Genomic DNA, 25,965 nt, shown 5'->3' with positions numbered 1-25,965 from the left:
GACCTTGTATTGTGCTGGTACCTGATATTATTGGTCATCCGGCCAAACAATCTCCTTTAGCATTTCTTGCAGTCTTGGTTTAGTTTTTGCAAATTCTCTAAACTTGTGTTTATCTGTAAATATCTTAATTTCTCCTTCATATTTCAGAGAGAGTTTTGCTGGATATATGATCCTTGGTTGGCAGTTTTTCTCGTTTAGTGCTCTGTATATGTCGTCCCATTCCCTTCTTGCCTGCATGGTTTCTGCTGAGTAGTCTGAACTTATTCTTATTGATTCTCCCTTGAAGGAAACCTTTCTTTTCTCCCTGGCTGCTTTTAAAATTTTCTGTTTGTCTTTGGTTTTGGCAAGTTTGATGATGATATGTCTTGGTGTTTTTCTTTTTGGATCAATCTTAAATGGGGTTCGATGAGCATCTTGGATAGATATCCTTTCTTCTTTCATGATGTCAGGGAAGTTTTGTGTCAGGAGTTCTTCAACTATTTTCTCTGTGTTTTCTGTCCCCCCTCCCTGTTCTGGGACTGCAATTACTCACAAGTTATCCTTCTTGATAGAGTCCCACATGATTCTTAGGGTTTCTTCATTTTTTTTAATTCTTTTATCTGATTTTTTTTCAGCTATGTTGGTGTTGTTTCCCTGGTCCTCCAGAAGTCCCAGTCTACATTCTAATTGCTCGAGTCTGCTCCTCTGACTTTCTATTGCGTTGTCAAATTCTGTAATTTTATTGTTAATCTTTTGGATTTCTACATGCTGTCTCTCTATGGATTCTTGCAACTTGTTAATTTTTCCACTATGTTCTTGAATAATCTTTTTGAGTTCTTCAACAGTTTTATCAGTGTGTTCCTTGGCTTTTTCTGCATTTATCCTAATTTAATTTGTGATATCTTTAAGCATTCTGTAAATTAGTTTTTTATATTCTGTATCTGATAATTCCAGGATTGTATCTTCATTTGGGAAAGATTTTGATTCTTTTGTTTGGGGGGTTGTAGAAGCTGTCATGGTCTGTTTCTTTATGTGGTTTGATATGGACTGCTGTCTCCGAGCCATCACTGGGAAACTAGATTTTCCAAGTAGTCAGCTAAAAAAAAAATGCAGTCAGATCCCTATCTGAATTCTCTCTCTGGCTCCGGGTATTCGGATGTTAATGGGGTCGCCTGGGGAGGGTGGGGGAGGGATCTGAGAGCTAGGAGTGTAGCACCACAGAATATAGAGCTGAACACCACGTTCACGCTCCGCCCCCGTTCGCCAAAATCCGGGCTGGACGGGTCCCTGGCTAGGACACTGCTTTCCTTGCTCGGAAACCAGTCACTTCCTCCTGGGGACTTCCTCCGGTGCGCGGCACCGCTCGTGGGCACTGGGTGGGCGTTTCCCGCACGAACGGGTGGGCCCGCCCCCAGGGTCTATTCAGGCGATTATAATTAGGTCTCGGGGTCACGCCCCGCCTGTGCGCGCGCCCAAATCCCAGCGGGATGACTTCCGGGTTAAGACGCTGCTTTCCCTGTTCGGGAACCAGTCACTTCCTCCCCGGGACTTCTCCTTCCAGAGCGCCACACCTCTCGCGCGAACTGGTTTGGCGTCACCTGCACGGCCAGGTGGGCCCGCCCCCTGGGTCAATTCAGGGCAATAAAAATGGACTCCGAGCTCACGCCCCGCTCGTGCGCGCGCCCAAGCCCCGGCAGGACGGCGCTCCGTCTGGGACGCTACTTTCTGCGCTTCGGGACCAATCAGTTCCTCCGCACGGCCCGGTGGGCCCGCCCCCTGGGTCAATTCAGGGCAATAAAAATGGACTCCGCGCTCACGCCCCGTTCGTGCGCGCGCCCAAGCCCCGGCAGGACGGCACCCCGTCTGGGACGCTACTTTCTGCGCTTCAGGACCAATCAGTTCCTCCCGGGGACTTCTCCTTCCGGTGTGCCACACCTCTCGCGCAAACTGGGAGGGCGTCACTCGCACAACCAGGTGGTCCCGCCCCCTGGGTCAATTCAGGGTAATAAAAATGGACCCCGTGCTCATGCCCCGCCCGTGCGCGCGCGCGTGCCCAGATCCCAGCGGAATGGCTCCCCGTCTGGGATGCTGCTTTCCCTGTTTTGAGACCAGACACTTCCGGGGATTTCTCCCTCTGGTGTGCCTTGCCACACGCGCTGACTGGGTGTGCGTCCTCCCGCACGAACGTGTGGGCCCCGCCCTGGGGTCACTTTAGGGAAATATAGTTGACCCCCCACCCGCTCGCGCCCCGTCGGCTTCTCGCCTAACTCCCGGCGGGACGGCACCCCAGCTGGGACGCTGTTCTCCCCCCTCCCAGATCAGTTACTGCCTCCCGGGTGCTTCTCCCTCCGGCTGCGCCCCTACGCCGCCCGCGCCAACCTGCTAGGCTTCCTCCCGGGATGGGTTCGGGGGGGAAGGGGTGGGCCCCCTTTCTGTGCCGTCTGCCCCCCGGGCTCTGCCCCAGATCGAGCTCCGAATGTCACCTGCCTGGTGCGCTGGCTCCTAGTTCTGAAGACAGTCGCTGTCTGCCCGTATTTGTTCGTTTTCCGTCTCTAAGTCTGTGCTTGTTGTTCAGAGTTCGTAGATTGTTATGTATGTGATCGATTCCCTTGTTTTTCCGAGTCTTTGTTGCAAGAGGGATCCGCGGTAGCGTCCACCTAGTCCGCCATCTTGGCTCCCGCCCCCCAATTTTTTTTTTTTTTAAAAAAAGGTAATTATACACCTACCATATGATACAGCCATTTGCCTCCTGGGTATTAACTCAAGAGTTAAAAAGGTATACACCATACAAAAACTTGTACACAAATATTCATGGCAGGTTTATTTATAATAAAGACTGGACACAACCCAAATATCCATTAAGAAGTGAATGTATAAGCACATTTTGTTATATCCATACAATTGAATATTAAAATTCAATTAATAAAAATATTCATAAAAGGAATAAATTAGTGATACATGCAACAAAATGCATGAATCTCTAAATAATTATGCTGAGTGAAAGAAGCCAGACAAAAATAAGTGCATACTGTATGATTTCATTTGCATAAAATGGCAGAAAATACGCTGAAAGTGAGATCAGTGGTTTCCTGGGGACTGGGAACAAACTGGGGAAGAGAAACCAAACCAAACACATTGCCATCCAGTTGATTCCATATCATAGCAACCCCAGAGTAGAAATGCTTCCTAGGGTTTCAAAGGAGCAGTTGGTGGATTTGAACTGCCAACCTTTTGGTTAGCAGCTGAACTTTTAACCACTGCGCCACCAGGGTTCCATATATATGTGCATATGTGAGTGTGTGTGTGTGTATGTATCCCTGTATGTATATGTGTGTATGTGTATATGTATGTATAACCCATTGCTGTCAAGTCAGTTTGACTCATGGGGACCCTATAGGACAGAGTAGAACTGCTCCACAGGGTTTTCAAGGAGTGCCTGGTGAATTCAAACTGCCAAACTTTCTGGTTAGCAGCCAGCTCTTTAACCACTGCGCCATCAGTTCTCCAAAAAACTGTGGTTAGATGGCACAAAGTAGGTGGCAACGCCTTAACCCTATGTGTGTTGTAAGGCCTAAGGGCCTCTTCTGTTGTTGTCAAGTGGAGCACCAATCTTCTCTCCTTTCATATAACACACACACACAATTTTTTTTAGTGCTACAGTGGTTAAGAGTTTCACTGCCTTCGGTCTGTATGAATGAAGTGGATTGACATCACAATTATTACAACAGGTTATCATCAAAGGAAATTTCAAAGTGACTGCTGCTCCAATTGTCATGTTAATCCAACAGTTTAGGCAAAACTTTACTGCATGAAGAACTAGTGTGAACCAAGCAACTATGAAAATATTACAGATATCGAAGGTATGGATTATTCCTTTCCACAGTTCACAGTCCAAGGTGTATTTACACAAAACAATAAGGAGGCAAAGTAAGATCAAATCTAGTAGAATTGACTGCTAGATTTTATGGTATTCTTCTCACTGCTGAACAGCCTGCCCTCAAAACCTGCTTTAGAGTTCCCTTTTCCACAGACGCATTCTAGTATGACTTACTGAATTTTCCCCTGGAAGTGATAAGGCCATGTAAAAATATTCCAAAATAGTTGGGACTCAGTTAAGTATATGTGAAGAATAAATTAATGTTTATTTATATGACTGTACTCTGCATGAATATCTTGCAGGATTAGAAATCAAATTGAGGAATTTAGATATACATTTGGCTAGTCTTGATGATAGAATCAGTACCCTAGATATTTATTAATTTATCTATAGGAATTTGGTTTGTGTCTATTGTGTACATTGCCCTGATTTGGGCATTGAGGGGGAGGCAAAAGATAGTCAGGTTTTAGTCTTGCTCATAAAGGTACAGCTAAGCATCCCTACCAAATAAATAATACACCATTAAATGGCCAAATTGCGATAAAGGTAAATTTCAGGGAAAAGGGAGGTCAAGGAGACATCAGGCATTATCTATTATCTCATGGAAAAGAAAGGGTTGATTAAGATTTGCTTCAGTAGATAGGCAGGGGCAAGTGCTCATGGTCAGGGGAAACACTGTGATTAAAACACCCAAACCCAAAACCAAATCCACTGCTTTCAAGCCGATTCCAACTCATAGAAACCCTATAGGACAGAGTAGAACTACCCCACAGGATTTCCAAGAAGCAGCTGGTAGATTCAAACTGCAGACCTTTTGGTTAGCAGCTGAGCTCTTAACCACTACACACCAAGACTCAGTTGGGAATAAGTGTGTTTAAGAGAAGTAAGAAGGCTGATCATTGTGAAGTGCAGGTTTCTACAGTGGATCAGTAGGAAAAAAGACTGGTCTAGCAGTCTATTGAATGGACTTTGAATGACAAATGGAGAGTTTGTACTTCATAACTGATAGAGATATGAAGCATACTATTTTTTGTGTGAAAGGCAACCTCAAAGAAAGATGTACATGTTTGATTTTTTGTTTTTATTTTTTGTTTGTTTTTGAGGCTCCTTGATTCATTGTCTTTAAGAATATTTATTTTCTGAATTTAAAAGATTCCTCCCTCTCTTGAAAGGCTTCAGGAACACATGCAATTAATTTCTTCTGCCAGTCAAGATTAAACAATGCCTCCATCACACTGAGTCCAGCATAACTAGTTGGTGCCTGGCTACCACCAAAAACTGCTCTGATAGGGATCACAATAGAGGGTCCCAGACAGAGCTGGAGAAAAATGTGTAGAGCAAAATTCAAATTCACAAAAAAAGACCAGACTTACTGGTCTGACTGACACTAGAGAAACCCCGAGAGTGTGGTCCCCAGACACCTTTTAGCTCAGTACTGAAGTCACTCCTGAGGTTCACCCTTCAGCCAAAGATTAGAAAGGCCCATAAAAATAAAAAAAGGAGGCTAAATGGGCACACTGAAAGCCCAGAGGCAAGGATGAGAAGGCAGGAGGGGACAGAAAACCCGGTAATGGGGAGCCTGAGGTCAAAAATGGGAGAGTGTTGACATGTGGTGGGGGTGGCAACCAATGTCACAAAACAATATGTGTATTAATTGTTTAATGAGAAACTAATTTGCTCTGTAAATCTTCATCTAAAGTACAATAAAAAAGAGTAACATAAATAAAAAAAAAAAAAACTTTTTAAGATTAAAACCAGCAAAGACATAGCACAGAAAAAAGTCTGGATATATAATAACCCCATATAATACTCAGTGAGCTATGTATATTTAAAATGTTTTATCGAATTTATCACCAATTAACTGAACTCGAGCTATTAAAAACCAAACCAAACCCACTGCATTAGAATTGATTCTGATTCACAGAAACCCTGTAGGACAGAGTAGAACTGATCCACAGGGATTCCAAGGCTGTAAACCTTTAAGGAAGCAGACTGCTACATCTTTCTCCTGCAAAGTGGTTGCTGGGTTTGAACTGCCAACCTTGAAGTTAGCAGCCGAACGCTTTAACCACTGTGCAACCAGGGCCCCCTGACTTGTTAAGGAACAGGGAAAGAGAATTCTCTCTCTTCCTAAGTGTGAGCCAGAATGTGATTTACGGATGCCATTCTCTATCGTTATTCTAAATAACACAGGCTAGAAGTGACAAATTTAGCTTCTCTTTCAAGATGTTTCAGTTTTGGCTAATTCATAATCCCAGGGCTTTCTTTAGGGCATCTTTCATGTCCTTGTTTCGGAGACTATAGATAAGGGGATTTAGGAGTGGAGTCACTGCTGAGTACACCAAAGTCATGATCTTCTGCATCCCTGCTGGGTTCTCTGATGTTGGGCTCACATGCATTACCATAATAGTTCCATAGAATAGAGACACCACTGTCAGGCGGGACCCGCATGTGGAGAAAGCTTTAGTTCGACCAGCTCCAGAGGGAACACGAAGAACAGCTCTGAGCACCAGGGCGTAAGATCCCGAAATGAAGAGGAAGGGCCCAATGATAACCACTGAATTGAAGGTGTAACAGATAAGCTCAGTAGGAGGTGAGGGAACACAAGCCAGTGCGAACAATGGGCCTGGATCACACACAATGTGGTCAATGATATTGGGTCCACAGAAGGGAAGTTGAGAGATAAGGACAATGGGGACTGGATAGCAGAGGAATCCACTCACCCAACACACACATACCAGCATCACACAGAACTTTCCAGTCATGATAGAGGGGTAGTGCAGTGGGCGGCAGATGGCCAGGTACCGATCATAGGCCATAACTGATAAGAGGAAACACTCAGTTGTACCCAATGAAAAAAAGAAGTAGAATTGGAGAAAGCAGCCAGAGAAAGAGATGGTCTTAGTCTCAGAAAGGATGTTGACCAGCATTTTTGGGACAGTGGAGGAAACATACCAGATCTCTAGGAAGGCAAAGTTTCCCAAGAGGATGTATATGGGTGTGTGGAGCCTCCTGTCCCATTTCACTGCACAGGCAATAGCCCCATTCCCCAGCAGGGTCAGGAGATAGACCATCAGGATTAATGCAAACAGTAAGATCTGTGTCTCTCTTTGGCCAGGGCAACCCAGGAGGACAAACTCAGTCACGACATGCATTGTTTTATTCTGGGCTCTCAAAGCTGTTCAAGAAACAGAAGAGAGCAAGGAATGAATAATAATGAACATTTGTAGAAAAAGCTAATAATTGGTTGAAAATGTACTAAGCGTTTTCACATACATTGTCTCATTTGGTCTTCCTCATGGCCCCTCGAGCCATAAGGAAGTATGTTTTATTGCCTTCTTCTTCTTCTCCGTTTTTTTTTTACAGATAAGAAAACTGAAGCTCAGAAAGATTTAAGGAGTTTACTTGAATATGCAAAGCTGATAATTCCTAGATACACTGGCCCATTTGAAGGCTGGTTTGGAATAAACATTTCAAACCTTTCTGTAACTGTAAGTCTCGGTTTCAACTTTAATGGTAGAATCAGGGCCTCTTGGATATCCTATGTATAAGTATAAACTTTGGACTCGCCCTTTCACTTTGAAGCAAAACTGAGTATAAATCTAAAACAAATATTGCTGTTAATTTGCCTTCTTAGTTCAAGTTTCACACGTAGACATCCAACATAAGCAGATGAGAATGGAGCTAGGTGGTAACCTTGAGCTCCCTTGCTGTCACTGCTCCCAAGGGGGTGCTGCAGAATGCTTAGGGTTCTGTAAAACGGTTCACAAACCACCAGCCTTGTTCCCTCTAGACCATATCTCTCAGGTGGCATCTGGATTTGCTGAACACTTCAGTCCATATCTTGCTTAAGGTGCCCTGGTTCTCTCAAAGCACTTCCTTATATTGCACAAATGCTGTCTCCCTTATTACTCCTACACACTGATGCTGGGGCTTCTCTTTGTAGCTACACAAAATAAGTCTAATTCTTCGACCATGGAGGTAAAGGGTTTAAATTACTGAGGACAGCTGTTATGTGCCCTATACATCGTTCTTTTCACCACCATTTCCCCTGGCTTGTTTTCCCCAGCAGCTGTACTATTCCACAACCCCACAGTCACAGCTGGGCACCTGAGGCAGCTTGGTGTTTTGCTGCTACCAAGTCAATTTCTCTAGTACATACACTCATGTGCCTTCATATTCACAAGGAATTAAGTTCTAAACACAACTTATGTCCCCTCATAATCTTGCTTTTACCTAAATTCAATAAGGAGTAGAGGGGTCTCCTTACAATACGCAGAGACCAAAAAAGGTTTTTCTGATGATGGCTGAATCAGGAGTTGAGACAGGGCTATAAACCTGGGTATTTTGCTAATAACCTTCCTGAATCTATCGGTCCTCATTGAATTCTATGTCCTAAACTTTGCCAGTTAAAACTCAGAATGTTTGGCTGGGAAAGCCACCATCAATATCTTAAGTTCAGTAATATATTGGCTTTAAAAATAGAATAAATGACCATATTATTTATTTAGGTCACTGTTAAGATACTCACCTAATTCCATTCTCATGCCATTTATACCATCTGGAGAGAGCAAGAGGCCTGCTTCTTAGCACTTGATCAAACCTGGAGCAAACCCGGAAGGATAAACATTTTATTGCCAAGGTTACTTTGGATATCTGCATCAACCTTTTTTTTTAGAATGTTGAAAAAAATTATCTTTAACACACATGATTTTTCTGAAAATATAAATTTCACCCAAAAGATTTGGTTCACTGGACTGTAATTATGATGACCTGTGCACCAAAATGAGTAGCAGAGACATAATTTCCAATATACTTCCTACAGCTATACTTATGTTTGCCAGACCACGTGCTCTCATTTTTAGTTGGAAGTTATAGTTACTGGGCTTGTGATTAAAAAAAAAAAAAATTGGATGCTGAATATGTACTGCAGAATTTCCTCCACTTATTAATTCAGACATTTAACAAATGTTTTCTTCACTGTTATGTTCTTACCAGTGTGCTAAGATCTTGAAAAATTTCGCCACCTTTGAAACTTATGACTTGTGGAAACAATCATCGCTACCACCTACATCTGTACGGATGTGTGTCTGTGTGAGTGGGGCTTCCTGGAGCAGTGTGTTTCGTGCATATACCACTGTATGCCGTTTATGGGGAAAACAATATTTTTTCCAATTAGAAGCAATTTAGATAAACATATGTAGTGGCAGTGGCATGATAACAAACTCTACTTGGCATAACATGGATGCAATATCACTATATTCACAATTTCTCAGTGGGAGACCATTTGGATCAGAGCACAGACCAGACACTTCTTATGGCATGACCAAGAGGCACTCATCACTCACAGGAGAAACAGGGCAGGGATGAGTAGAACAGCACGCATCAGCACCGGCCTAGGGCCTATGAAGTTAGGCTCCCATCCACAGGGTTAGATCGTATCCAAGCATGCCCCAGTTCATGTCTTGGGAGGAGAACATCCAAGTTCCTCTCCCTCAGAATTAAATACTAATTGGACAGCCATGTCAATGGGCCATATAGCATGTAGAGAGAACAGGTAGGGGAAGGATAGTAATAAAAGGTGAAAAAAAAAAAAAAGTGGAAGGCCCCCTGTGGGCAACGGACATCATTTATTGCTATATTTACTCGTGCCAGAGAATAGTCCTTCCACTTTTGCCGCACTAAGAGAGCTTGACAGAGTTCTGGGTTTCTTCAGAGGGCAATAATCTCCCCCTAAAGCACATACTTTATGTTGATTAGTAGCTATTATGTCCATTAGCAGATAAGGAGATGTCGAGGGGGTAATTACAATGTAGCACACCTCTGCACCCAGCAATGGACATTTTGGACTTTTTGAAACAATAGGCAGAAATATGAGACACAAATTAACTTACCTTAGTCACAGGCCAGGCAGTTTTTGGCCTCAAGAATAGAAATATCATCCCAACTCATGGTCCCTGACCTGGAGCCAGATCTTGTAAGTCTTGACTCCCAGCTAGTCATTTGACTTCGTCATGTCTGAGATTTTGTCGCCATGAATTGTGGTGCAGTGAAATCTCAGTTATCTATGGAATACAGGGTCAGAGAAAGGTGGATAAGGTGGATAAATGAACTTCACAGATAATTTGAAATCTTACTGGATGTGTTTCTACTGCCTCTAGTTCCAAAATACATCTATTGGTAGCTTAAAGGGAAAAGTAAATTTACTTCATTTATCTTTCTATTCACCAAAACTGTTTGTACAAAAGGGCAGCTACAGAAAAGGGGAGGAACAGAGAGCCTGGGCAATCCATCCTGTATGAACTAGAAGGGGAGCCAAACCCTCCCTGATAACCAACAATTTGCTGGGTATTTAAGCCATTTGACCAGCAAAGAGCATTCACTTTTTAAGTTATAAGTGAAAAGGTTATTCTCCCTTTAATATTTAGGTATTAGGATAAATTTAAAAGACCAGAGAGTCTGCTGGGCTACTTCTTTCTCAGTTTCCCCTTGCCACTTGACAACAACTTGAAAAATATAAGAATGACCTGCTTTAATTTCTCTTGATGAAGGGTAATCCATCAATGAAAACTGCATTGCACCAATATTAAAAACAAAGCCCTGCCAGATTCCCTGGGTAATAAAAACAGTTAATTCACTTGGATGCTAGTCAAAAGGCTGGAAGATCGAGTCCACCCAGAGGCACCTTGGAAGAAAGGCCTGGTGATCTGTTTCTGAAAAATCAGTCATTGAAAACCCTATGGAGTAGAGTTCTACTCTGACACACGTGGGGTCACCATGAGTTGGATTGCCTCCACTGCAATTGGTCTGGTTACCAGACTCAGGCTACATCCTAATGGAAGGAAATGTAGTGGCCAAAAAATAATACCCAAGACATCTGAGCATCATTTTCCCTAAGTGAGCGGCATGGTGGGCACACTGTGGTACCTTGTGAGCCCTAAATGTGACTATATCACTCTGAGCACTCCTCCGGGGTGTCTTGGGAAAAGAGAACTGCAGAGTCCTATAAAGAACAAAGAAATGAAGACTCAGTGGATTTACAGAAGGGCCAGCATGCTCTTAGGCTCTGACAGCAACGGTGCACAGGCGTGGTGATGCACTGATGCGTGCACCTTCTTTACGTACCTGGTGGCATTTCTGGCTCCAAGAGGAAGTTGTGAGAGAAACTCCAGCCACAAAACTTTCCTTATTAACATGACCTAAAAACTGAGTCAGGGACAGAGGACATTATTTGTGTGTCCAGAGACTTGCTTCCTTACAGTGTAAAGAGGCTTTAGTACTCAGAACGAAATGAAATTTATTTTACGGGTCGAGTCTCTCCTGAAAGGACCCATAGTTCTCAGGTGTGCTTCTTGGGAGGCATCATTTGCTGTGCTTACATCTAATCTGATCTATATTTGTGTATATTTCCCCCAGGGGCTGGACTAGTTAGACACAGAGACCAGAATAAATATCAGGAGAGGCCAGGGGAATTTCCCTCTTAGTGAAGACATCATCCTCTAAGGATCGAATCTCCTGAGAGAAAGAGGGGAAGGTGAAGAGAGTGGGCAGTGGAGAGGGCGGGGTGGGAGGTGGGGAGTGGTGGTTGATGGGGGAGGAGAGACAACAGTGTGTGTGTTTGGTCGTCTCTGGAAAATAGACTTACTTCATTCTTGGTAACTAACCAATAAGCAATTACATTAAAAAATCTTTGTCTATACATAATTTAATTTTGTTATATTCAATATAAAGAATCCCCTTTTTCAATTTTAAATGCAGTTTGATAGCATCTGTTTGAAAAAAGTCTTCTATAAAACAAAATTTGTGAGGCTGTTGGCTGACATGATGTAATATTACTGAAAATGAAAGTTTGACACTGTAAACTGTTCAGAGGTGGAAAGTATGACTTCTTTCAGTGATATCAGTCAGTGGAAGGAGGACAAACAACATGAGGCAGAGAACCTGAGGACCTGAGAGAAAGATGAACTCAATCTGAGCCATAAGAGCTCAAGTAGAGATCATGGCTGAGTTTAGAAGTGAGGATGAAGAAGCATAAGTTTTCTCAAAATGTAGTCCTTGGACCAGCAGTATCAGCATTACCTGACAACTTGTTAGAAATGCATATTTTCAGCCCCTACTCTTAACCTGACCTACGGATCATAAACTTTGAGTGTGGGACCCGGCAATCTGTGTTAACAAGCTTTCCAGCATTTGTGATGCACACCAAAGTTTGAGAACCACTGTGGTAGGAGATAGAGCACTGGAGTCAGTAGAATCAGGAATCAATTGAGTATAGTTTGGACAGAGGAATAAGAATGATATTTGTAGGCATAATAGGCATTTTGAGCTGAGGTATATGTGATGTTGAGTTTGGGACTAAGATCTAATATCTGGAAAAGGAGGGTTGGATTTAAGCAACTGGAGAGAATTTTGAAAGAGTCCTAGGATAGGCAAGAAAATGGTGGAAAAGATTATTCAGACATTTTATGAGTGCGGGTGCCCTGGGCTAAAGAGAGACACTGGGTGAGAGCAGGGTTTGCTCTAAAGCGAAGATAGGGGTAATGGAAAGAAAACTGGGACACAGGTAATTTGGGTTCTAATCTGAGTATTTTCACTTATTAGATGTGACAGCTTGGTGAGCTCCAGTTTCTTCAAGTATTAAATACAGAATTACTTTTCCTGGGAAATCCTGGTGACGTAGTGGTTAAGTACTATGGCTGCCAACCAAGAAGTTGGCAATTCAAATCTACCAGTCCCTCCTTGGAAACTCTGTGGGGCAGTTCTACCTTGTCCTATAGGGTCGTTAGGGCAGATACGGGAAACGGGGAGGAAATAAAATAATGAATATAAATGTTTTAAAATTATTATGTAATAATAATTATGATTACATGTTCAAGAATCTCAAGGCTTGATTTCCAACTTCCCATTTTCTCTCTCAAGATAATCATGGAAACATCATTCCTACATTAGAATTTCCTTCCCTAGGGCTTAGAGAAATTTCCATTCCTCTGGGGCAACTAAGCTCCCTAGCTTTTCCCCCTTCCCAAAAGCATATTCTCAAGGGCAGGTGAAAGGTATAAATTCCTTTAAGAAGAAACAACTTTTTTTATTTGACAACTAGAGATAAGAATTTTAAAATACAAATACCCAAGAGAGAAGGCACACTGGCATGAAAGATTTTTGGGAAAACTTATAAATGATGATAGAAAGTTCTTTCTGAATTTGTAATAGAGAAGCAACTGGAAGCTAGAGGGTAGGGTGGGGAAACAAGAATAGAATGAGGCATAAAAACTAACTCAAAATGGATCAAAGACCAAAATATAAAAGCTAAAATGATAAAGATCATAGGAGAAAAAATAGGGACAATGCTAGGGACCCTAATACATGGCATAAATACAATACAAACCATAACAAACAGTGAACAAACACCAGACAAAAAACTAGAAAACTGGGAGATCCTAAAAATTAAACACTTACGCTCATCAAAAGACTTCACCAAAAGAATAAAAAAAGAACCTACAGACTGAGGAAAAAAAAACTGGCTACAACATATTCAACAAGGGTCTAATATTAAATTCTATAGAATACTTCAACACAATAACAAAACACAAATAATCCAATTAAAAAATGGGCAAAGGATATGAACAGACACTTCACCAAAGAAGGCATTCAAGAGGCTAATAGACACATGAGGAAATGTTCACGACCCTTAGCCATTAAAAAAAAAAAAAAAACATTGCCTTTGATTCTGACTCATAGCGACCCTATAGGACAGACTAGAACTGCCCCATAGAGTTTCCAAGGAGTGCCTGGTGCCCTTGAACTGCTGACCTTTTGGTTAGCAGACATAGCTCTTAAGCACTACACCACCAGGGTTTCCATTAGCCATCAGAGAAACGCAAATCAAAATTACAATCAGGTAACATCTCACCTTGACATAACTGGCACTAAACAAATAAAAACAAACAAACAAAAAAACAGAAAATAACAAATGTTGGAGGGGTTTCATGGAGATTGGAACTCTTATGCACTGCCGGTGGGAACGTAAAAGGTACAACCACTATGGAAAATGATACGGCACCTCCTTAAAAGATAGAAATACCACACAATCCAGCAATCCCACTCCTAGGAATATATCCTAGAGAAATAAGAGTCATCAAACAAATACACATGTGCACACTTATGTCCATTGCAGCATTATTCACAATAGCAAAAAAAAGAACACAAACTAAGTGCCCATCAACGGATGAATTGATAAATTATGGTACATACACACAATGCAATACTGCACATAAATAAACAACAATGACGAATCTTCAAAACATCTAAAACATGGATGAATCTGGAGGGCATTATGCTGAGTGAAATAAGTCAACCATGAAAGGACAAATATGGCATGAGACCGCTATTACAAAAATCCAACTAAAGTTTTACACATAGAAAAAAGCAATCTTTGACAGTTGCGAGGAAGGGAAAGGGTGGAGAGGAAAAACCACTAACTAGACAATACAAAAGTGTTAACTCTGGCGAAGGACAAGACAGCACATGTTATAGGCGAAGTCAGCACCATTTGACCAAGGCAAAGTCATAGAAGCTTCCTAGACACATCCAAACAATTTGAAGGACCTAGTTATTGGGGCTGAGGTCTGGAATCACGCTCAATTGATATAATATAGTTCATAAAGAAAATGTTCTACATCCAACTGTGGTGAGTAGCAACTGGGGTCTTCAGAGCTTGCCAGTGACTGTCTAAAGTACATCTATTGGTCCCACCATGTTCAGAGCAGAGGAAAATGAATAAAATCAAAGATACAAGGGAAATACCAGTCCAAAGGACTCATGGACCACGTGAACCACAACCTCCACCAGCCTAAGCCCAGAGGAACTAGATGGTGCCTGGCTACCACCACCAACTACTATGACAGAGATCACAATGGAGGGTTCAAGACAATGTGGGAAAAAAACGTAGAACAAAATTCAAATTCATTAAAAAAAAAAAAAAAAGACCAGGCTTCCTGGTCTGGCAGAGACTGGTGGAACCCCAAGAATGTGGCCCTCAGACACCCTGCTAACTCAGAACTGAAGCCACTCCCAAAGTCCACTTTTCAGCCAAAGATTGGACAGGCCTATAAAACAATAACACAGGCGAGGAATGTGCTTCTTGGTTCAATCAAGTATACAAGACTAAACAGGCAAAAGAAGATGTGAAGGGAGGAAGGGATAGGAAAACGAGATGAATGGCGTGGAAAGGGAAAGGAGAGTGCTGACACATTGTGGGGATTGCAACCAATGTCACAAAACAATTTGTGCCTAAATTTTTGAATAAGAAACTAATTTGTGCTGTATACTTTCAACTAAAATACAATAAAACTTTTTAAAATCTTTTTAAAAATTACTTTAGAAAAATCTGTGAAAGAAACAGAAGAGGAAAACAAGTCTACATTGTAGAAACCAAATCCAAACTAGTTGCCATTGAGTCAATTCTGACCAATGACGACCCCATGTGTCTCAGTTTAGATCTGTGCTCTGCTCCACAGGGTTTTCAATGGCTGATTTTTTTGGAAGTAGGTGTGTCTTCCAAGATGACTTTGGGTGGATTCTTAACTCCTTTTTTTTTGTGTGTGTGTGCTTTAGGTGAAAGTTTACAGAGCAAATTAGTTTCTCATTCAACAATTCCTACACAAATTGATTTGTGGCGTTGATTGCAATTCCTGTGATGTGTCAACGCTCCCCATCTTTCACGGTTTCCATCCATCCATCCGTTTTTCCTGTCCGTACTGCCTTCTCATCTTTGCTTTCGGGCGAGTGTTGCCCTTTTGGTCTTATATACACAATTAAACTTAGAAGCACTTTCCTTATGTGTGTTGTTTATTTTATAAAACTGCGTCATATTTGGCAGAAAGGTGAACTTCAGGAGTGGCTTCAGTTCTGAGTTAAAACGGTGTCTGGGGGCCTATATAGTCTTAGGGGGTCCCTCCAGTCTCTGTCAAACCAGTAAGCCTGGTTTGTTTTGTTTTGCTGTGAATTTGAATTTTGTTCTGCATTTTTCTCCACCCTTTATTGTGAGTCCTGTAAAGCAGTCGATGGTGGTAGCTTTGTACCGGCTAGTTGTTCTGGGCTCAAGCTGGTTGAGGCTGTGGTTCATGGGGTCCATTAGTCTTTTGGACTAATATTTCCTTTGTCTTTGGTTTTCTCCATACTCCCTTGCTCTGGATGGGATGGGACCAAGACATGGCTGCTCACAAGCTTTTAAGACCCCAGATGCTACTCACAAAAGTTGAATGTAGAACATTTTCTTTATGAACTATGTTAACTATGTTATGCCTGTTGAGCTAGATGTCCCCCCAAACCATGGTCCCCAGCCCTCAGCCCCAGTAACTCAGTTCCTCAGGGTGTTTGCATGTGCCTAGGAAGCTTCTATGGCTTCTCCTTGGTCAAGGTGTAATGATTTCCTGTATATTGTGCACTGTCTTTTCCTTCATCAAAGTTTGCACCTGTCTACTATCTAGCTCTTGGTCGATGTTCAACCATTTCAGGAGGCAGCATATGATCAGGAACTGATGGTACCGAAGGAAGAAGTCCAAGCTGCACTGAAGGCGTTGGCAAAAAACAAGGCTCCAAGAATTGACGGAATACCAATTGAGATGTTTCAACAAATGAATGCAGCGTTACAAGTGCTCATTCATCTATGCCAACAAATTTGGAAGATGGTTACATGGAAGAGATCCATATTTATGCCTATTCCCAAGAAAGGTATCCAAACAAATGTGGAGATTATCAAGCAATATCATTCATATCACACAAGAGCAAAATTTTGCTGAAGATCATTCAAAAGTGGCTGCAGCTGAATATCAACAGGGAACTGCCAGAAATTCAGGCCAGATTCAGAAGAGGATGTGGAACCAGGGATATCATTGCTTCTTTTTTTATCAGATGGATCCTGGCTAAAAGCAGGAAATACCAGAAGGATGTTTACCTGTGTTTTATTGATTACACAAAGGCATTTGACTGGATCATAACAAATTGTGGATAAAATTGTGGAGTATGGGAATTCCAGAACACTTAATAGTGCTCACTAGGAATCTGTACATAGATCAAGACACAGTTGTTCAGACACAACAAGGGAACACTGCTTGATTCAAACTCGGGAAAGGTGTGTGTCAGGGTTGTATCCTTTCACCAAACCTATTCAATCTGTATGCTGAGCAAATAATCCGAGAAGCTGGACTATTATGAAGAAGAACGGGGCATCAGGATTGGAGGAAGACTCATTAACAACCTGCGTTATGCAAATGACACAACCTTGCTTACTGAAAGTGAAGAGGACTTGAAGCACTTACTGATGAAGATTAAAGACCGCAGCCTTCAGTATGGATTACTCCTCAACATAAAGAAAACAAAAATCCTCACAACTGGACCAATAAACAACATCAAGATAAACAGAGAAAAGTTAGAAGTTGTCAAGGATTTCATTTTACTTGGATCCACAATGAACACCCCTAGAAGCAGCAGTCAAGAAATCAAAACAGGCATTGCATCGGGCAAATCTGCTGCAAAGGACCTCTTTAAAGTGTTGAAAAGCAAAGATGTCACTTTGAAGACTAAGGTGCGCCTGACCCAAGCCATGGTATTTTCAATCACATCATATGCATGTAAAAGCTGGAAAATGAATAAGGAAGACTGAAAAAGAATTGACGCCTTTGAGTTGTGGCGTTGGTGAAGAATATTGAATATACCATGGACTGCCAAAAGAACAAACAAATCTGTCATGGAAAAAGTACAACCAGAATGCTCCTTGGAAACAAGGATGGCGAGACTGTGTCTTACATACTTTGGACATGTTGACAGGAGGGATCAGTTCCTGGAGAAGGACATCATGCTTGGTAGAGGGTCAGCGGAAAAGAGGAAGACCCCCAACCAAATGTATTGACACAGTGGCTGGAACAATGGGCTCAACCATAACAACTATTGTGAGCATGGCACAGGACCGGGCAGTGTTTCCATCTGTGGCACATAGGGTTGTTTTGAGTCAGAAATGACTCAAACGCACCTAACAACAACAATCTGGTTAGTTTTTTTCCCCTTCCTCTTAACCATCAAAGATTGTTTTTTTCTGTGCGTAAACCTTTCTTGAGTTTTTAAAATAGTGGTCTCATACAGTATTTGTCCTTTTGTGATTGACTTATTTCACTGAGCATAATGCTCTCCAGATTGGTCCATGTTGTGAGATATTTCATTGTATAGTGTTCCATTGTGTGTTTGTACTATAATTTGTTTATCCATTCATCTGTTGATGGGAATTGAGTTGTTTCCATCATTTTGCTATTGTAAATCATGATGCAACAAACATGGGTGTTTGTATGTCTATTTGAGTGGTGGCTTTTATTTTCTCTAGGGTATGTTCATAAGAATGGGATTGCTGGATTGTATGGTATTTCTATTTCTAGTCTTTTAAGGAAGCACCATATCATTTTCCATTGTAGCTGATCTCCAAACAAGTGTGTTAACCATTTGTACAGAAAAGGGATTCCCTACATGGTTCAATGGGGAGAGGGAGGGGGATAAAATTGATTTAGAGTGAAACAATCTGAATTTTCCACTTATTAACTATAATAAAGTACAAATATAAAAAAAGAATAGAATGAGGTGGAGATACTGAATATACTAAAGGAAAATTTCCAAACCATCACAATTTTGCTGAGTGAGCCCTCTCCCCCTCTCTTGTCATTATCTATGCAGGACACACATAATCACAGGGTAGAACTTCTTCACGTACTGCATTGCTGTCTAAACACTATTCAAACTACTGTTTGAACAGGGAGTTTTGTTTTGTTTTGTTTTATAAAAGCAAAATCAACTGCATTATACATTTATATCTCACTTTTACAAGCTACTGTCCCTGGATTCACCCTCTATTAAATGACAGTTTCTTGAATAGCAGGAACACTGTTTAGGAAAAATTGCTCAACTTCTAGGTCAGAGTCCTGGATCCCTGGGTGGTGCAAGCAGTTTGTGATTGGCTACTGTGGAGCAGTGGTTAAGAACTTGGCTGCTAACCAAAAGGTTGGCAGTTGCAATCCACCAGCTACTCCTTGGAAACACTATGGGTCAGTTCTACTCTGTCCTAGAAGGTCACTATGAGTTGGAATCAACTCGACAGCAATGGGTTTGGGGTTTTGTTTTTTAATACTAACCTAAAGTTTGGTGGTTCAAACCCAATACCAGAACCGTGGAGGGAAGGTCTGATGGTCTGCTTATTATAGATTACAGCTAAGAAAACCCTATAGAGCATTTCTACTGTGTAAAGTATGGAGTCGCCATGAGTTGGATCAACTTAACAGCAACAAGCTATTGGTTAGAGTTATCCAGGATGCTTTAACAGTACGATTCATCATGATCAGAAACCTCTATGTATGAGGATCACACGATGTAAAAAAAAGATATAACTCATGAAGGAGAGTTTCTTTAATCAAATGTATTACTTAGGTATTAAGGAGTAGAATGTGAGTCATATATACATGAAAGGTTTGTTCATACAAATTTTCCCTTTGTAGGCCTTCATAATAGCAAAGATTCATGGGGCAAATTTAGTGGACTCAAACTAGAATGATTTGAATTGTAAAATTATTACATTATGTTCATTTTCAATGAAAATTGCTATTTTATCTAATCTTGCTAGCTGGAGTTTAGGACTTAGTCATTTTACAGTAGAAATAATAGTAAAATTGGATCCGTAAGGTCCTATGTGGGTTTCATCTCAGATTCAATCTCACATAACCTCCAACCTGCAGTCTACTATCAACAAAACATCCAAGGAGTGAAAATTTATAATCTAAATATTATAATGTTAATACTTTGCTTGAAACTTTTCAAAGGTTTCTCATCTCATGAAGGAATAAAAGTTCTTAAAATGACTTATAAGGTCCTGAACAATTTGCCTCCGTGGTCACTCTCTGACTTGATGTCTAGTAGTCTTTCTCTTATTCTCTCGACTGCCAAACCAACCTCCTTGGTGTTACTTGAACGCACTCCCGCCTCAGAATTTTGTAGAGAACTTGCTTCTGCAGGAAATACTCTTCCCTCAGCTGTCGACATGGCTCAGTCCCTCACCTCCTTCAAGCTGTTGCTTAAAAAGTCTTGACTCCTCAGGGTGGCCTTCCCTGACCAACCTATTTAAAATTTCAGCCCTCTCTCCTACGATCCCTACCCTCTTTTCCCTTTCTCCATAGCACTTATCTCTCTCTGATATGCTATGTATTTTACTTATTTATTGTTTCTCTCTCCGCAACTAGAATGCAAACTCCGTGTTGGTATTGGTTTTTGACCATTTTGGTTGTAGCGTCTCTCTAGTGCCTAGAAGAATGCCTGGAACATACTAGTTGCCCAATAGTATTTGTTGTCCAATGAAAGAATGACTACTACTTTTTCTAATGTTAAAACATTTACTACTTATGTAAGCATGGAACTTGCAGTTTGTCTCTAGTCTGGAAGACTCTCAACCATCAAGAAGCAAGGAAATTAGAAAGCTGTTCTATTACTAACTCTTTTAGTTCTGTAGTCATTAGGGATTAAAATTTCTTTCAAATTCATTTTTTAAAATATTAGACTGTGTTATGAAATGCCTTGAGTACACCAGTGATGATCCACCTGGGATAACAGCTCTGCAACCTTCTACACCCAATCCCCCCAGTAATCAAAGCTAACACATTGAGAAATACCACAGATATAATGCCCTTAAATCTACTGGGATTGCTCATGTTGAAAATATAGTTGTTACATTTAAGTCAATTATAATATACCTCTTCCTGGTTAGCTGAAGAATAAATCAATGAAGGGCCCCAGTGAGAAAATATTTTCTTTAAAGTGTGCATTGGCAGCTGAAATCAAGTCTTTCTTAAGTGATCCTTTTTGTGTGGACAGTGATCTGCTTGGTCTCACATAGATTATGCTCATTCTATCCTCAAGACTTTCTTCAATGCAGCCTTCATCTCCTTGTTATATAAGCTGTAAATCAGAGGATTTAAGAAGGGAGTGACCACAGAAAGAACAAAGTAATAATCTTCTGAAGTTCAGCTGGGTTTTCAGATGTGGGACTCACATACATTGCCAAGAGGGCCCCAAAGAATAAACACACCACTGTCAGGTGCGATCCACAGGTGGAAAAGGCCTTTCGCCGGCCAGCTGCTGAAGGAACTTTTAACACAGCTATCAGTAAAAGGGTATAAGAGCCAAGGATGTATAGAAGGGTGAGGAAGATAATGAGGGAGCTCAGGATATAGAAGACAATCTCAGTAATAGGAGCTGGGGCACAGGACAGAGACATCAGTGGGTCCATGTCACACACAAAGTGATCAATGATGCTGGGCCCACAGAAAGATAATTGGGAGAGTTGCACCGTGGAGACTGAGTAACTAAGGAACCCAAACACCCAGCAAAGAAACATCAAGCGATAGCAGAGTCATAGGGTCATGATGGTTGGGTAGTGCAATGGGCGGCAGATGGCGAGGTACCGGTCATATGCCATGACACAGAGGAGATATATTTCATTTGTAGCAAGGGAAGTAAAAAAAACAGAACTGCAGGAAACAGCCAACAAAAGAGATGGTTTTTGTCTCTGAGAGGAAATTGGCCAGCATACTAGGCACAGTGGACGTAATGTACCAGATTTCAAGGAAAGCAAAATTCCCCAAGAGAATATACATTGGGATGTGGAGTCATTGGTCCCACCTCACAGCACAGATAATGGTGCCATTTCCCATCATGGTAAATATATAGACCCCAAAGAACAGTAAGAAGAGGAAAATTTGCATCTCCTGGCCACCAGGGAAGCCTAGAAGGACAAATTCAGTCACAGTGCTTTTTACTGAATTGTTCATGAATCCCAGGTCTGCAGAGAAGACAGAGAACACCATTATACAAGTTGTTTGTTTCCTGACAAATGTGTAGGAAGCCAATGCACGGCACATATTTTGGCCATTTGGGAATTAGTTTGGAATAGTCCACCCTCTGACTCTCCCTTAAAAACCACTGGTCGATGATCCTAGTGATTCTAAATTTCAATAAAATTGGGTTCACAGCAATAGAAGGTTTATATTTTATGGATTTTCTTTATCAATGAGTTAGATTTTTAAAAAATTCTCTCTCCCCTTTGAAATTTTGACAACTTAGAAACATCACCCTCTCTCACCTCTTTGAAGGGCAGCCAAGTGACTATCAGTTTCTGTTTCTTTTTCACACCCAAAGTTATTTATTTTGATAGCACCACTCTTAGTCTAAGTTACCTTTTATTAGGAGTAGAATGACTATGTTTTTTGACATGTCTCACCCAAAGGAAAGCACTTGACACACTTCTCAGATAACCTGGTACTGTGAATGTCCATTAATCACTTGTGTCTCTGTGTTGTTAACATCAGAATAATCTTCTCTTGTAAAGTATTAGTGAATAACAAGCCTTAACACAGAAGCCAAGAGGAAAGGTCATAGTAATGTTTTCCTGGAGAGTATAGAGCTAATGGTTATCTCAAACATTCCTTGAATTTGCTTTACTTCAAGCTTTTATTTTACACCCCTCTAATTTATCAATTGAATCTATGCTACCTTAAACAAATACAGTGTTTTAAATAATTTTACCATAAATCCCATTTGAAACAATTTTTCTCAAAATACATGGTTTGGGTACTTAAAAGTAATCATTCTTGTGCTATCCGGATATCGCACAAGATAGGTTTCCATATTTCTGACTGTAATCCCATATGCAGGAAACTCAGAATCTTAATGAACTCAGAAAGATCATTTGTCAAAAAATCAAACAAACTAATAAGCAAACATAACATATCTCTAAATGTTGCTAAAAATTATTTTTTCTTGCTGAGCACTCATGATATTTTCTTTTCTTTCAGGTTGGTGATACACAAAACATATACGTAAAAAATATTCAACAAGCCTTTTTGAAATGCAAGGATGTTTGTTAATATTATTTTGTATAAAAATTTTTAAAAGATATTAATAATAGAGGAAATGGTTGGAGAGTATATGTATGGGAACTCTCTGTACTTTTAGCACAATTTTTCTGTCAACCTAAAACTGCTCTAAAAAATAAATCCTATTACATTAAAAAAAATATATTATTTGGTACAAAATTTAAAATAATCTAAAGCACTTATGCCTTGTGATTTTAATTAACACCAAATTTAAAATTTACTTTTCTAAAATAGAATCGGTCTTTTTAACAATTAAGAACATAAAAAAAATATGGAAACAAAGAGAAATGAGAAATCGTCTCCCTGGAGAAAACAATTTTATCTCTATGGAGTATCGTGTTCGTCTATTTTTTAAAAAACACTAAGTTAAGATTTTCAAAATACATAGTTTTATAACCTTTTTTTTTAACTTAATGCTTTTTAGTCTTCTTTCCATGTAAAAATATATGGCTCTACATCATTAATTCAATCACTGCATTATCTTCTATAAATTGAATTAACCCCTAGTGGTAGATTTATGCTTGACCTATAAAATGAATTTATTTAATGGTTAGATAAGTCAATGTAGAGTGCCCTACTTTTTGATGATGAATATGTTAGATATCTTTTGATACCTATCATATACTGAAAGCAGTGAGACAAAACCCTACTATATATGAGAAAAATTCCCTTTATATTTCCATGTTGTTGTTGTTAGGTGCTGTCGAGTCAGTTCCAACTCATAGAGACCCTACAGGACAGACTAAAACTGCCCCACAGCATTTCCAAGGAGCAGCTGGTGGATTTGAACTGCCAACCTTTTGGTTAGCAGCAGAGCTCCTTAATACTACACCACCAGGGCTCCTAAAAAGCAGGCTACCAGTTGCCTGAAAGGTGGAATTGAGCCACTCTGTCACCAGTCAGCTACAGGTTTGAAGCCTGCACCCCAGACCACTGAGGATCATCTGGGTGATATTTCCATACATGTTATAATATATCCACTACAGCATATGATGTAATGACTAAATTATATGTTTATGTTTTTCACTCTAGACCGAAAGCCCCTATAATTTATGGATGATGTTAAATTCATCTTTATATTCTCAGTTGACTCAGTTTCTACTGAACAGTAGGGATTAGTTAAATGAATTAGTGGATAAATGAATTTCAGACTTGCTGTCCTGTCATCAAAAAGCAGAGTTTCTGAACATCGCCATTGCTGAGTTTCCAATCTGAACATCATTCGGCAGAATCTTGTGTGACTCTGACCAAACTTGTCAGCAGGGCCACTAATCCCACCTTGTGGCACAGTAATCCCACCTTGCCTCATATCTTTGTCATCCTTTAGGGTCCACTCTAAATGTAAGCCTCTCCAGTCGTTTACTCTGTTTTATATTTTCAACCCTGTAATTGACATTTCGCTCAGTCCTTCTCCTTATTCTGTCTTTATCTTGCTAAATGCTACTCCTCTGTACTTGCTTCTTGGTGAATGGTTCTTCTCTCCATTCATCAATCCATTCAGCATTTACTAAAGCCAGAAATTTGACAATCATTCAAGGCACCTTCTAATTCTGTCTCCTCCCGTGTGCAATTAATTACCAAATCCTGTTGATTTTCCCTCCTGAATGTTCCTCAAACCTGTCTTGAGCACATAGAAGATCAATGTAAGTGCGCTCTGCTTGTTTGGATGGTTCAGTAGTGGAGCACAGCAGCCACACATATAACCTAGAAAGAAAAATGGGCTGCTTTTCAGGCAGGATGAAGAGTGCTGTTTTAGGAAGAAAGCATGTGGTTTGGAGAGAAGGGAAAAGGAAACCCACTCTGGCAATCTGTGGGGTGACGTACCATAGCTGAGACATGTTCACAACTGATTAACTCAATAAAAAAAAATTAATTTTTTTTTTTTTAAATCCATTACCGTTGAGTCAATTCCAGCTCACAGCAACCCTATAGGACAGAGTAGAACTGCCCCATAGAGTTTCCAAGGAGCAGCTGTTGGATTCAAACTGCCAACCTTTTGGTTAGCAGCTGAGCTCTTAACCATTGCACCACCAGGGCTCCTTATCTGATTCAATCCAGTAACACGGAACTCAGCAGCCCTGGTATGTCACATACTTAAAGGAAAATTTAAAAAATCAGATTGATTTGGGTTCAAGTACTGTATGACCTACTGTGTGATCCTGGGCAAGTTAACACCTACCTTGCAGAACTCTTGTGAAAACAGAATTGAGCACTGCCTAGCACAGTGCTTGGAATATATGAGGAACTAAAAAAAAAAAAAAAGTAGCTGTTAGAATCTAAATAATAGTGCTACAAACAAACGTGATTACAATGCAATTGGGATAAAAATGTTTAACATAATCACTTAGTTTAAAAATCACTTACCTAAATACCAAAAAATAAATTTAAGTGAATTTAACAGACTGGATTAAGAAGCTACCCTGTTCAAATGTATCATGTAACAAAGCCACAGGCAGCTCTCTCCATTGCTCAGATTTATTTTACTAATCTTCTTGAACATTCTGGCACTCAAAAACGTACAGCTGGATATGACATAAGGAAGAAGATATGAAAACACATTAATGTTCACAATTCAATACACAGAAAATAAATGATTAAAGGAAGGGCATTGCATTAACTGGGGTATTGACACTGTAGAAGGTGAGTTATGTACCACACTGAACAGCCTTCTAATATCAAATTATGAGATTTATCAATTTTCTGCAAAATGAGGCATTCCTTTGTGACTCATGAGGCAAGAAAGTTTAAGGGAGCGTTAAGCAGAGGAATGTCTGAGTAACTGGGTTCTCAGTCAGCAGCTTATTATAATGTATGTGATTATTATATTACTGGCAATGCAGTTTACTGTGGATGAAATCACATATCCAGAAATATAAAACCCACAAAACTTTGCAAAACTATATTAACAGTGAAAGGTGATTCCAGTGGAGCTAGTGTCCAAGAGGATGTCTCAGGAAAAATACAGCCTAGGCTAAATAGGGAGAAAAGTTACTTACCCCTCACGATAGAACTAAGTGTGGACACAGCTGGGAACAAACGTTGTGTCTGGGTACCCTCACTGATGGTTTTCAATCTCTTACATTGAATCAAAACCCAAAGGTCTCAGCCTTGAAACATCTCCTGATCACTAGTGCACACTTGGATTTTATT

General features: G+C 40.6%; 1 protein-coding gene, 2 non-coding genes and 1 pseudogene across 3 annotated transcripts; all 4 read right to left on the bottom strand.

Moving 5' to 3' along the window:
- Positions 1–3,485: 3,485 nt before the first annotated feature.
- LOC126084874 (U6atac minor spliceosomal RNA) lies at positions 3,486–3,611 on the bottom strand. Its single transcript, XR_007519108.1, has one exon. It is a non-coding gene; the product is annotated as a U6atac minor spliceosomal RNA (small nuclear RNA).
- Positions 3,612–6,102: 2,491 nt separating this feature from the next.
- LOC126084547 (olfactory receptor 11H6) lies at positions 6,103–7,011 on the bottom strand. Its single transcript, XM_049899153.1, has one exon. The coding sequence runs from the start codon at positions 7,009–7,011 to the stop codon at positions 6,103–6,105; it is 909 nt and encodes a 302-aa protein (XP_049755110.1).
- Positions 7,012–20,784: 13,773 nt separating this feature from the next.
- On the bottom strand, positions 20,785–21,714 carry LOC126083583 (olfactory receptor 11H4-like; annotated as a pseudogene).
- Positions 21,715–23,678: 1,964 nt separating this feature from the next.
- On the bottom strand, positions 23,679–23,765 carry TRNASTOP-UCA (transfer RNA opal suppressor (anticodon UCA)). Its single transcript has one exon. It is a non-coding gene; the product is annotated as a tRNA-Sec (tRNA).
- Between the last annotated feature and the right edge of the window lie 2,200 nt (positions 23,766–25,965).

Source organism: Elephas maximus, chromosome 10, assembly GCF_024166365.1.
Source record: "Elephas maximus indicus isolate mEleMax1 chromosome 10, mEleMax1 primary haplotype, whole genome shotgun sequence".
Classification (NCBI taxonomy): Eukaryota; Metazoa; Chordata; class Mammalia; order Proboscidea; family Elephantidae; genus Elephas; species Elephas maximus.
The sequence above is the reverse complement of the archived record's forward strand: the minus strand, read 5'-3'. Positions and strand labels throughout refer to the sequence as shown.